This window comes from Neovison vison, chromosome 2 (genome assembly GCF_020171115.1).
Source record: "Neovison vison isolate M4711 chromosome 2, ASM_NN_V1, whole genome shotgun sequence".
NCBI classification, from domain to species: domain Eukaryota; kingdom Metazoa; phylum Chordata; class Mammalia; order Carnivora; family Mustelidae; genus Neogale; species Neogale vison.
In genome coordinates this window covers 231,836,210-231,850,306 of record NC_058092.1, presented here as the reverse complement: position 1 = coordinate 231,850,306, position 14,097 = coordinate 231,836,210, and the positions used below count along the sequence as shown (strand labels likewise).

Here is a 14,097-nt window from a genome sequence, read left to right as displayed (position 1 = left end):
CTTTCCATCGCCCTGCCCATCCCACTCCCAGTCTTTCTCGCAGGACACGGGGGCTCCCACCACCCCCGCTGGTTCGTCTTGCACCCCTCTTCCCAGCTAGCTTCTCCGTTTGAAGAGAACCTCACCGGCCAGGCTGCCCAAGTCTGCATCATCTGTCATGAGCCAGCCAGCATCTTATTTAAGCTCCCCACACCTCAGTCTCCTGGTCTGTCAAATGGGCTAACAGGAAAGCCTACCGCACGTGCCAAGAGTGTCGAGTAATGGCTGATGAGAGCCCAAGGGATGTTGGCACTCCGTGTCACCCTTCTAAAGGATCTGAAGAAATACTTGTGCGTGGGGTTGACCTTGGTCCTTTCCTATTTAATCTCTGTGTAAGGACACACTAATGAGAACAGAAAGACGACACCAGGGATGAGCACACGTTCCAGTAACTATCCAGTCTTTCTCAGCTCAGTGTGACACTTGAGACTCCCGGAGGCCGTGAATGCTTGACATGTGCCCTTGAGTGACAAAGGAAGAAATGGACTGACATTTAGATTTCCAAACTAATGTAGGAAATAACGGGGAACAGACAAGCTGAAGCCTCCGATGGCGTGAGGCTAAGGCGTATCACCGAGGACCAGGCACAACAATACGAAATTTCCAAAAGCAGTACCAGAAAGCGCGGGCATAAATGTCAGCTAACTAAAACCTATACCGTGAAGACGTGCTCAGAAGATAGGACCTCTCTACTGGAGAGCAGCTTTAGCAAAAATAAATAAATAAATCAACAAAAGGGTCCTCCGGCAAACTTTTCTTTAGCTTCAGAAATTAAACTTGGCCTCCATCGGAAGACCCTTTCTCAGAAAACAAATGAAAGTGGCTTACATGAGACGCAAGATCGCAGCTTGGGAAACAAAGGTGTTCTGTATATTGCAGGAAGACAACCTTATTTTGTTACTTCATCCGTATGCTTAACAGTTTTGTTTCATCAGAGCAGCAAAACCCTCCAGTTAACAAGTGCTATATTTTTTTTATTCTCCATAGAATTCTGATTTTGTAATACTGAACAACCTGCTTGATACATACCACAAAAACAAAACTTTCAATTTATGAAAGATCAGCGGAAGTACATCAGCAAGGTGATTGGCAGGTGATTAATATATTAAATAATGACAGCGATCAATGGCAATACTTTCAAAATGTTAACTCTTTATCAGTTAAACCTAAAATAATTCACCAAGAATACTGAAGTTTAATGAGACTGAAATCCAAAATTTGTCGAATAGAGGTGATGTTAAATTGGAGGCAGGGCACTATACTGGGAGCCAGTACATTTGGACTCTTGTCTTGTTTTGTCCCCGCTGGAGGACTGAGGGCGAACGTTCTGGGCTACGAATCCTTTCCATTCAAAATGAGCGAGTTGGGGGTGCCTGGGTAGCTCAGTGGGTTAAACTTCTGCCTTCGGCTCAGGTCATGGTCTCAGGGTCCTGGGATCGAGCCCCGCATTGGGCTCTCTGCTCGGCAGAGAGCCTGCTTTCTCCTCTCTCTCTGCCTGCCTCTCTGCCTACTTGTGATCTCTCTCTCTCTCTGTCAAATAAATAAATAAAATCTTAAAAAAAAAAAAAATGAGCGAGTTGGCTGGATCATTCTCTAAGGTCTTTCTAGGTTTAACTTTCCCTGACTCTGAAGCCTTTGACACTGAGTCATTTTCATGTTGTAAAGTAAGTAAAATCTCTAACAATACTGACCTGGCTGTTGGGGGGAGTCCAGCTTCCCCCACACAAATACAGCCCAAGCGGTTCCTTGGTGTTTGGGTCACTGAGAACCACGGAGGCCCAACCCTCAAATTAACAAACAAAAGCGACAGCCCTCAGGAGGTGAACACGTTCATTCTCACGAGACACTAACTCGGGACAGACAGTTTACCGACCCCAAAGTCATGGTTATTAAGAAAAGATATAAGGGAGGGGGTGTTTGGGTGGCTCAGCGGGTTAAGCATCCAACTGTTTTTTTTTTTTTTTTTTAAGATTTATTTATTTGAGAGAGAGAGAAAGAGAGAGAAACGGGGAGGGGCAGAGGGAGAGAATCTCCAGCAGACCCTCCACTGAGAGCTGAGGCTGCCGCCGGCCTGGTCTCGGGACCCTGAGACCGTGACCCAAGTCAAGATCAAAAGTCAGATGCCCAACTGACTGAGACACCCAGGCACCCCACGGGTCCAACTCTTGATCTCAGCTCAGGTCTTGATATGAGTTCAAGCCCTGCGTAAGGGAAGAGCTACGGGGAAACCCCGTGACATCCTCTTTGGGAGAAGGTAAAATAACATGATGATTCTTTAACAAAAGAAGGTAGATACATTAATATAATACCCAATTAATTTTCAACTGGATTTTGTGAACATGCACAATATATACACACCATTAGAATTTTATCAGGACAAGATACAAATTCAAGGTCTGGATCTAGTCAGGAGTTTCTCCAACACTGCTAACTTGAACACGACGTATATTGTAGTTTCTCACGTTTATGACTGCACAGGAGCCCGTCGGGATTTTTTTCTACTAATGTTGGCTTCTATAGCATTATTTGTAAAGTTCACCCTTTTTAATATAATCATAGAAATTAAAGATGTCCAGTCCTGTTTTAGGGCATTTCATCTATTCCCCTACTTTCCTTATCAGACCATACTGTCTTTTTGTTTGGAAAGATTGAATAAATTAGTTTCTATCCTCTCCTATTTGAAAGCCAAGTAGACTTTATCTCTTTTGATCCAAGGTCTAAATTTGTCTTTATTTCTTCCTGATATTTTAAAGTAACCCTCTCTCTATTGTATTTACCAATTCTGAATATTTAAATGTGTTTTGCATTATAGAAATTAAGCCAATTCAAGAAACATGATTGTGCCAAGCAAAATTACTCTAAAAATGTCGTTTTCTTAATAAACACAATACTCTCATTTATGTACTAAAATGCTTCCCAGAGGGGTTATGAGCCTTGAAACATTTTTCAACATCTCTAACCCATATCACCTTTTCAGAAAACACAAAACTCTAACCACTCTAATGTCTACCTCCTGGAGGGGACTTAGGATATGCACCCTGGGTGGGAGGGGGACAGGGTCCTCTTCTCCTGATTGAGAATCCCCAATACTGAAGAAATGGCATAGCCAGTATTTTGTTGAACTTTGCCTTTCTATAATCTGTACTGTGAAACAATAGATTTTTGCCTTCCCAGATATAAAATTATTATATTATTTTTTACATCACCAAATATGTTTTATCAAACCCTATAGGCCCCTTCTCTCATTCCTTGTAAGATTCTGATATACTTCTTTACAGGAACAAGGTTTCTCCTTCTTGAGTATCACTGAACCAGAACATAATTTCTGCATTACTATTCATGATCAGGCCCAATAATTAAGTTCGAGGAAACACTATTCAATTCAAATATAGAAAGAAATGACATTGAAAAATAATGCACAATAAGAATGAATATTATAATATTGAATATGTTTTGATTACAATACCAATACCAAACTATTTTAACTTTATGGTTGAAAACTAATAGAGAGACTTGTTTGGAATTTTTTTTTTTTTTTTTAACTGGGCTCCATGCCCAACACGGGGCTTCAACTCACAACCCTGAGATCATGAGTCACGAGCTGCTCTACCAACTGAGCTAGCCAGGTACCCCGAGAGACTTGTTTTTAAAATGATCTGCTGATATCATCATGAAATGCATGCTTTATGCAGGTCAATTACAGTAATAAATTATATTGCTTTACTCTCTTAAAATAACGTCTGCAGTCATATGATCTATAGAACCATACACTTATTTTCCACCCGCTTCCAGACATTCAGAACTAGAACTTTCAGATTTTTCTTTTTTTGACTTTTTTTTTAGATTTTTCTAAACACATTTTCAGTTGCTACCTACTTTAGAAACTTAGAATTGATCTATAGAATTGTCAACTGTGACAAAATCTTCTCTGACTGATTCTAAAAAAAATTTAACAGGAATATAAAATAGCCATGTCTGTAAGTAATACTTCAAATGTATTTTTCCAAATGCTGACAAAGTGAAACGTCTGCCTGCCCTGAAGCGGAATGATTAATATGTACACAACTCTAAAAATAGTTCTGGAAAAATACGGATGCCTTTCTTCCCAAATTTGAAAAATGATTTCCTGTGCCTCTGTGATGCAGCCTGGAACAACAGATCAAACAGCAAAGGTCTACCCCAAGCATCATGACTAAGGACTTAAACAGAATGCTTCGATGCTGTGGAGGTTTACTTCCCCAACAAGGCACAATAGTTTAGAATGTTCTACCAGTGATCAGGGGAGAGGCCCCACTCCCTCGGATGTCAGTATTCTGCACCGATGTGCTTTGCGATGGTGTTCAGCTGGATATTTGAAGCTCCTTCATATATTGTGCCTTAAACAAAACGGAGTGAAAGGAACAATTAGTGCTCCCATGGCCACACGTCTGTATAAGAAATCACTCTCACATCTCACCTTTGTGATTGCTATAGAATGGTCCCCAGTTGGGGTACCTGGGTGGCTCAGTTAAACGTCTGCTTTTGGCTCAGGTCCTGATCCCAGGGTCCTGGGATCAAGTCCCGTGTCAGGCTCCCTGCTCAGCGGGGAGCCTGCTTCTCCCTCTGCCCTTCCCCGGCTCATTCTCTCTCTCTCTCAAAAATGAAATAAATAAATCTTTTAAAAAGAACACCCCACTGTCCCCAGTGACACTCCACGCCCTTGAATATGGTACTGTATGACAAAGTCATTCTGCCTACGAGATGTTAATATTCATTTGGAAACTGGATTCTGATTCCAGAATCAGTAGGAAACACCAAAGTTGTTCCTCAGCTATCTGTGCATAAGCCTGGACTGTCCCTTAGGAACAGGAAGCTTTGAAAGCCCCTCATTTTGAGCTCCCCACCTGGTAGTGGAGCATCAGAACACTCAGGCTTGATCAGGCATGAAGCTTCTGGAATCGGAACTTTGCTTCAAAGATCGGCATTCAACGCATCAAATGTATTAATGTGTTTAGGAAAAGAAAAATTACAACAGCTGATTTTGTTGCACTTTTACTAAAAGGCCCGTGGAGTCATTTAAAAAGGCAACTTGAGGTTTTAAAATATATATACATCCATCTTTTTCTTGAAGGAAGGATGGGGTGGGGAGGAAAACCAACCACAGAGAAGAAGACAGCCAGTAAACACGACATGGAAGAGATTCCACTGCCTTTGCTCAAAGATTTCAGTAGCAGAAAATCAAACACAGACAGCAGCCCCGACAGCCACAGAGGCGAATAAAAGAAAACAAAATGAAACGTAAAAAATCTATTTACCGACTTTCGCATCTCGGAAGTATTTTTCCACAGGGTAATCTTTGGTGTAGCCGACTCCTCCCATCCACTCGATACACTTACTGGTTGTGAGGCCCGCCACCTGCCAAAACCAAGCGGCAGAGGACCTGCTGAAACCATAAAACCGATGCACCATAAACACTCCTGCAGGACATTCTAGTGATGCGGGTTCACTGCTACCGGCACGTGGAAGGACTGAAGTGACCTTGTAAGACAGCATGGTCTCTTTAGTCTCCTTCCCTGTACCACTAATGCAAACTGTCCTATTAATTCACAAAATTCCCATTTTCTTAGGAAAATTAGGGTATTGATCAGACCCAATCACATGCTGCCAACAGGCATTGTTTATTCAGCAAATATTTATCAAGGGCCTTCTTTCGATCACACACTCTGCCAGCCGCTGGGTAAACCACAGTGTGGCGGGGGGTGGCCGGTTACTGTCCTTTTTGGCTCACACGTCCAACTAACAATTACAGAAACAAGTAAACTCTACGGGGTAATAGAAGAGCCGGTTAGGAAAGCTGATGTGATTTAAGGGTGGGGGGAACGTGTGAGGAAATGACAGCTTTGTTGAGCCCCAAAGGACGAGTTAGGGGACATTTCAAGTTGAGGAACATGTGGGAGGGCTTCAAGAGGAAAACGGGTTTATCAACCTCAGGGACCTGAGGGGGGCCGTGCGCTGGGGTCAGGGCAAACTGTGAAGACACTGGAGAGGCAGGAGGCGGGCCTCACGACGGCAGGCCGACTGAAGACTGTAACGGACCCCAAAGGCGTCTGCATGCTGATCCCCAGAAACTGTAATGTTTGCACCTTACGTGGCCATGGGGGCCCACGGCTGTGCTAAGTTGAGGGCTTTGAGACGGGAGATGGTCCCGGATAGCCTGGGTGTGCTCAACGGCATCACAAGGGTCCTCTTAAGGGAAAGAGAGAGGAGGAGAGCCAGAGCCAGATTTGAACGCGCTACCCCGAGGGCCTTGAAGGCGGAGGCCGGGGCGGTGAGCGGGAGTAGGGGAGCGGCTTCTGGAAGCGGGAAGAGCGAGGAAACAGACTCCCCAGAGCCTCCGAGAGGCAGCTCTGCCGACACTTCGATTCTATCCCAGTGATAACGCAGACTTCGGAACTCCAGAGCCACGAGATGAATACAACTGTATTGCTTTAGGCCACTAAATTTTGGGTTAATTTGTTAAAAGTCACAGGAATTGAATACAAATACTGCTCCACTTGCTGTGAGAAGCCACGACAGTGAAGCTGGGGCGACACGGGCTCCTGGACATTCTGAAAAGGGAAGACTGCACTGGAGGAAGAAGCAAGGGGGCCCAGCGGAACAGCCGGAAGGTGAGCGAGCCGGGGTCCTCTGGTCGAGAAATGCCGTGGCTCGGACAACAGGGGGCAGCGGAGAGGCAGAGAAACCTGTGAGTGCGCGAAATACCCGGGCCGGATCCTCCGCAGGGGATGATGGGATTCAAGGCGGGGATGAGGGGGACGAGGGTGTCAAGGCGGCTCAGGCCTCTGACCGGTACAACGGGGTGGGCAGGTCCAGTGGAAACCGGACCTATGAGTCTGGAACTCAGATGGGAGGCAGAGGTGGGAGCTGAAATTGGGGGCTGACAGGTTAAGGAACTACTCCAAGCTACGGAGTGACAAAGACAAACGACAGAGGCTGGGACGTAGCACTCGGTGACCTGGCAAGGTCTCCCGCCAGCGTCTACCGGGTTAGATGGAGAAGGCGTGAGGCATCAACAGAAAGCATTCCCTCAAAACGTGAACAACCTCTTCCTGGGGTTTTCACTTCGCGTGATCTCCCCTGGTATTCACTTTGCCCGAACCAGAGGCACCAGGGGAGGGAGACCACGTTCAGATGGAGCTGATGGAGGGACTCGTGATGCGTGTTCTACCCGAACTGCGTGACTCGGTTTCCACTGAAGAGCCCATGAAAACACCGAGACCTCATAGAATTAAAGCACTTTTCCATGAAAGGCTTGCGATTTTGCTTTTCTGTTGTAGGAACCGCAAAGTCTATGCTATTTTACTTGAAAAACAAATGCTCAATCAATACCAAGTGGAAAGGTTCATACATACATAATGGGGGAGTGGAGGGGAAGAAGGCTGAATTACGGACTTCGGTTGTTTGTTGTTTTACCTCTGATGCATAGTATTTGGCCATCGATGCTTCTTTTATGAATGGCTTTCCAGCTTCTAAAAGCCTGGCAGTGTTGTACGTCAGCAATCTCGCAGCTTCCAGCTGGGTGGCAACGTGAGCCACTTGGTGTTGGAGCCCCTGGAAATTCGGGCCCGTTAGAGAATTATGATGTCTGAAAAAATAGCTTATCCTCAAAGTCTTGCCTGGATGTGGAACACTGACAGGATGAAATTATACCCCCGAAATGGCATTTGCTTTCATTTTGTAGAAATACTTAAAAATATGCAATCTACAAGGAAATGGATCTAGAAAATGTTCAAAGTTCATGTAATTCTGTATAACTGTCAAGATTTAAAAAATAATCACAGAATTAGGTTTAACAATTTGTTATATTTAATAATTAATTTAAACCCGTTTTATGATCAAAATGAAGCTTCACAGTTTTCTTTTAATTACCCACACCCGGCATCTTTAGAAGTGTCACGATTACACCTGTCGGTTCACCTGGCGCCGTATCCCTCCCTCGCCAACTCCACAGACACAGAAACACTGTTTCCTCTGTACAAAGGAGATCTAAAGCTTGCCACAAACTGTCTTCATATTCTGTCCCTTTCCTTGCGATCTCTGTGGCAGCTGGCTCTGAGAAAGTACTCTAGCATAATTAAATGAAAATAGGACCAGAAGCCAAGATGAAACACCTATGGTTTGACACCTGATGTCCTTGGGAACTCAATCTCCAGGGGCTTCCGCTTCCTGTGGCTAAGATGCAAGGACAGCATGGGCTATGGGGGGCCCTGGCCAGGCCTGCCACGCTCAGTCTTTCCAGGCCTTGAACTGACCACGTACACTCACACTGTGCCCAGAATCTGTACGCACAGGCAATCTGTGCATGCTTGTGTAAGGCCAAGTCCTTATCGCAGCACCTGAAGACAATGCAGCACAACAGAGCCAGAAATATAGTAAGAAATCGGACTTGGAGCCTAGAGCTGCCTACAGGGAGGTTTCATGAACATGTGAAACAGCTACTCTGGATTTTTAGGTAAAGTGCTTGAGTAAGTGCAGTAAGCTGCGGCTCCGGGCCTTCCCTAACCTGGCTAGGCTTCCACATGGACTGGAAGATGCCATGGCCCCCTACGGCCCCCGTAACTGGGGAGCTCCGAGAAGCCACATCATTAGACCAGGCCAGCTTCTTTCAACGCACTTGGCTGAGACCTTCTCATTCGACTCACTGCAGCAAACCGTACCTTCTGCTTTCAAGAAGTGTCCAAGTGTAGTCTTCGGAGGATTATTGTGTGGTTCCCGCAGAGGGCTCCTAACAAGTTTTCCCATTTACCGAGCACTCATTCCACTCAGGCAACGTGCTACATACTCCACACACCTCTCTGAGGCCAAGTCACCCTAGCATTACCTTTAGTTTAGAGATGGGGCAGTTGGGGCCGAGAGGGTGAGGTAACTTGTCCACGGCCTACAGCTGGTAAGAGAGAGCTGGGATTTGTGCCCTGGGTGCCCGACTGCAGACCCCATGCCCTAGAACTTGGGAAGCAGTGCGGAGTCAACTGTAAAGTGCTCACTAAAAAATCCGGAGTCATACCACAGGTGGGCCTCAAGGACGACTGTCCTGCCCTTGGAGAAGGTAAAGGCGTTCACAGGTATGCGCCCTGAGACCTTTTCCTCCCTCCTCCCCACCTCTCCCATTAAGATCGCCTCGAGGGGACGCCCTCCACGGCTTTATGACACAGCTCTTCATTAACAGAAACCTCGAGAGGAGGGCTTAGAATGGAGAGGCTAATAATTACATACCTGAAAATCAAATATCCTTTTGCCAAACTGCATCCTTTCTTTCATGTAGGGAATAGTGTAGTCAAAGCACCCTTGAGCCAGTCCCAGCATCTGTTCAAAAAAAAAGAGCAGGATTTCTTATTTTGTTATTAAGTTTATGCTTTTAATTATTCAGGGGATACGTTCCTTTTATAGGCAAATTGAGTCATTGTCGGCAGGGGAAGAACTGGAGGCACCAAGTGGTACCTTCACCCACCGCATTTGTAGAACTTCACTTCCAGGGACTGGGAGAAGATGCGAGAAATCATTCTAGTGGTTTCATATAAATAGGGGTCTATTTAATTCTAGCAGAGGTGAGTCTCAGCCTTGGCTCTGCTCCTGCCACGAGGTTACTTCGAAGGGAGCTCTTCATTTAAACTCTGCTTCTCCAGGCATAAAGTAAGCCCTGGAAATGCCGCTCTCAACTGGCCTTGAAGACTACAGAGTAGTTCCCTCTAGTCTTTCTAGAAGGCCAGTGTGGAAGGTCACTTCCTAACCTTCTATCTTCCTGTCCGTGTTGCATACTATCAGGATTAATAAACGCTTCAGGGAAAGGGCACTAGAACATAAAAGAACAGGGTTTCCCAACCCCAGCTACACATTAGGTCCATCTGTGGGAACTTGATTTAAAAAAGCGACGTGAGGTGTCTAAGGACTGAAGGCTTGGAGTGGAGGACCTGAGTGACCGAGGTGTCAGGGTTTTCAGACCTGAATGGTTTCCTGCAGGGTTACACTAAGAGCACCGGGTAAGGTCGGGGACTTATGCACGGGAACCAGTCAGGCCTGCTGGCAAGCTCAGCTCAACGGTCTCATTGCTAACCCACCTACTGAACCATTCAAACTCAGAAATGGTTGCTCCCTTCCAACACTAGGTGGCCATGAAGTCACTGTCCCGCATGATGTCAAACTATATGGGTTTTAGAAAAAGAATTAAAAAAAAAAAAAACAGTGAAAGCTTTGGGGGAAATGCCCACAAACTTACCAATATTTTATTAGTGTTCATTCACATTTTCCTTCAACCTTTTGTTTTGAATTTCCTGGAGAACAGAATATCGAGCTAAAACTGACTAAAGGACACCGTCCCCCACAAAACCCAAACTTCGGTGAGGCACCAACCCACTGCACTTGGGGCTGAGATAAGATGAGGTCACCAAACTCAGGACTAATGTTTATGGCATGCAGATAATATTTTAAAAATGACCTGTTGTCAGTCACAATAGGCTTCTTCATCTCTGTAAGACGTTTTCACTATCAATAACGAAAACTAAATGGTCTTTGGCTGCAGTTTTGAGGACAGATACCTTCAGTTTGCTATAATTTGTGACTCTTTCTCTAAAAGGGATCCACGGTGTTAACCAAGAAATGGTAACTACCTGACCTTCACTTTTAATTAGGTTATATGATAACTTGGAGTAATCAGATGAAAGCCCAGGTTGTGTATTTTACTACCAGAAGATCTATATTATTTATATATCTGAGAACAAGGAGATCCAGTCCTACAGTTTTTAATGTCGTATCTGATGAAACTGAATCACAGGAAAACATTAAAAAGAAAAAATAAGCCATTTCTCTCATTATCTAGCTTTGTGAGAAGCTAGGGTTAAGGGTTAAGTTTTGATCTAAGGATGTTTTGTTAGCAAATTAACAGCAGCAGAAAAAAAATCTAGAGGGATACTACAACATCTAACTATACCAATGGCTTTAAAATCTAAATGCTGTTAGTTTTTGAATTTGGGATATTTGTTGATTAAAAATAAACAAATATATTCTAAAAAATGACATTAAAAAAAAAAGATTTTATTTTTAAATAACCTCTACATTCAATGTGGGGCTTGAACTTGTAACTCCCAAGAATCACGTGCTCCGCCGACTGAGCCAGCCAGGCGCCCCCAAAATGACATTTATAATAAAACCAGATGCTATTAATTGTGTTAATCAAGAAAGCAACCGATCTCACTTCATAGAACAATGTAATGTGCATTATAAAGGGCAAATTTGGTTAAAAAAATGGAATAGTTCTCATCGTATATATCTGTTTAATTATGGCTATTTTATTTCAAGCACCACAAACACAAGATTGCCGGATTTTCACAGGCAAAACGCTAAGCAGCAAATCTTTTATTCTTTACAGATTACAGACCCTCACTACACAGAATATCAGGTATTCTTAATTAAAAAAATTTTCTTCTAGAATGAACTTCAAAAACTGAAAAGGCGATTTTTCCCCAAAGACACATTTAATTTACAATATATTTGAGAAGTTATCGATCCAGGTATTGGATAATACTTAACATTCTCAAAGCAGAAAAAGCGTCACCACTGAGCCATTGTTTGGTTCTCAGGACATTACATAATTGACCCAAGCGGGATATGAAAGAAACCAGTCAGAAGCCATTTCTTCCCCACACGGAAGGGAAGGGCGCCATCTTGTGTTCACAAGCTTCCAACACTCATCAGTTTTCCTTACCCTCCCTCTCTCCCTCCCTCCCTCCCTCCCTTTCTTCCTTCCTTTGCACTTTTTCTTTCTACCTTTTAATTGACCCACACTGTGGAAGAGTCAAGCAATTTGACTAAAATGTGACTAACCTGTGCAGCAATTCCTATTCTGCCTTCATTAAGACTCCCTATGGCATACTTATAGCCCTGTCCAATTTGTCCCAGGATATTGGCTTCTGGAACCTGAAAGGAAAAATGTGCAGTTATTTCTACATTTAATTTTACATAATTCGTTTTGATTACACAGGTTTATATACACAATATCCCCAATTTGTGTGACAGGACTCTAGCCCAGGACTTCGTGAGCTCCAAGGCTACCCGTAGTCTCTGTCTCCTCCTCGACTTCCCACAAAGCTCTGGGAGTGGACAGGACTCACGTCAGTGCTGTTTGCTATTGCTTCCGCTAGCGCCCAGCACAGGCACGTGTTGAACAAATGTGATCTAGAAAAAGGGACTCTCATACAATCCATCAATAACAGATGAATAATCACTTTCCCCAGTTCCTACCTGTATGCTATGGTGAGACAGGACATACTGGGAATTACACAAAACACGTAAGTACTTGGCTAAATCAAGGGTATCCAACCCTTCTTCTGCTGCGACTATCATCCTTGTAAAAATCACCTGAGGTGAGCGCGCGCACACACACACACACACACACGCATGAGCATATGAGGGAGGGGCGAAAGGAGAGAAGAAACAGATTAAAATGTTTATTCGTAATTAAAAATAATGTAGACTCGGAACCATAAAACAATCCATTTAGCTTTATAACCTCAAGAGAGGGAGTGGGCAGAACAGAGAAAGAAAGGGCAGGCAGGAAGGAAGCCAGTAAGGGGCAATTAGTGAGGCTGGACCATCCGTCTGCAAAGTCAGCCCATGCGCGCGCACGCTCCCTCATGAACCAAAGGATCAAGCTGTAATACGAGTGATAAAAAGCCTGTCACAACCTGCTCCACCCATGCCAAGTTCTAAAGCATAACCATTCTAGCAGTCTTCTCTTTCTCACTTAAAAAAAAAAATTCAATGTAATGAACATATACTGAATTATTAGTTTCCGAGATGGAGGTCAGTGATTGATCAGTTGCATGTAACACCCAGCGCTCATTCCATCACTTCATGCCCATCCCCCAGTCACCCCATTCCCCTACCCCTCGCCCCTCCAGCAGCCCCGTTTGTTCCCTAGAGTTAAGAGTCTCTGATGTTTTTTTTGTTTGTTGAAGATTTTATTTATTTGAAAGAGAGAGAGAGACAGCGAGAGAGGGAACACAAGCAGGGGGAGTGGGAGAGGGAGAAGCAGGCTCCCCGCTGAGCAGGGAGCCCGGTGCTGCGGGGCTGGAACCCAGGACCCTGAGATCATGACCTGAGCCAAACGCAGACGCTCAACGACTGAGCCACCCAAGTGCCCCAGGAGTCTCTGATGGTTTGTCTCCCTCTGATTTCATCTTATTTCTCTCCCTCAGTTTTTTTTTTTTTTTAATTTTTAAAAGTTTTTTTTTTTCAATTTATTTATTTTCAGAAAAACATTATTCATTATTTTTTCACCACACCCAGTGCTCCATGCAAGCTGTGCCCTCTATAATACCCACCACCTGGTACCCCAACCTCCCACCACCCCCGCCATTTCAAACCCCTCAGATTGTCCCTCACTTTTAACAGATTCCACTCTAAACTGTAGGGCGCTGCCTCATGCGTTCTCAGGCTCATTGAGCAACATCCCCACCTTGTGGCCTGTGGTAGACCCACACCACACGTCTGTCTTTGAAGTCAGTACCAAGTTTATAAAGTATAAATGGTTCACAGGCATATAAATTAAAAAGTATAAACGGGATTAATCCTTAGCATTGGCTCTGTGGCCAGCTGCTAGGCAGAGAAGTTCCCCTCTTTGCCTAAACCTTGTGAAAAGTACGTTTAGTCAAGAGCTCACCTAAGAATGTTGTCCTACATGTGCTCAATAAGGTGACCCTATTCTCACGGATCTACAGTTCCATGCATAGCTTATTTCATGCCAGTCTTTTGCTGGAAATTCTAAGATACCCACCTTGACGTTTTCAAATGTTAATGGGCACGTGGAAGAAGCTCTAATCCCCATTTTGTTTTCTGCTTTCCCTATGTGAAGGCCTTCAGTGTCCCGATCTACTAAGAAGCAGGTAATTCCTTTATATCCCTAAAAAGAAGATTTAAAATGCTGATTAAAAAAAATGTTATTGCCACACTTGAACTCGTAAGATCCCTTGTTTCCAAGAGTTGAAAGTTGACAGAAAACTAAAACTGAACTTTGGCATTAATATT

The 14,097-nt window shown here is 44.2% G+C and overlaps 1 protein-coding gene across 1 annotated transcript in view; it reads right to left on the bottom strand.

Annotated features, from left to right (window-relative positions):
- Positions 1–1,855: 1,855 nt before the first annotated feature.
- Positions 1,856–14,097, bottom strand: part of ACADSB (acyl-CoA dehydrogenase short/branched chain) — a 39,500-nt gene continuing 27,258 nt past the window's right edge. Inside the window, exons 6-11 of the mRNA XM_044240684.1 lie at positions 13,847–13,972; positions 11,896–11,988; positions 9,292–9,381; positions 7,492–7,629; positions 5,334–5,433; positions 1,856–4,415 (exon numbers count right to left, since the gene is read on the bottom strand). Coding sequence (XP_044096619.1) covers positions 4,345–4,415; positions 5,334–5,433; positions 7,492–7,629; positions 9,292–9,381; positions 11,896–11,988; positions 13,847–13,972 — 618 coding nt within the window. The 3' untranslated portion in view covers positions 1,856–4,344. The remainder of the gene's footprint in view (positions 4,416–5,333; positions 5,434–7,491; positions 7,630–9,291; positions 9,382–11,895; positions 11,989–13,846; positions 13,973–14,097) is intronic.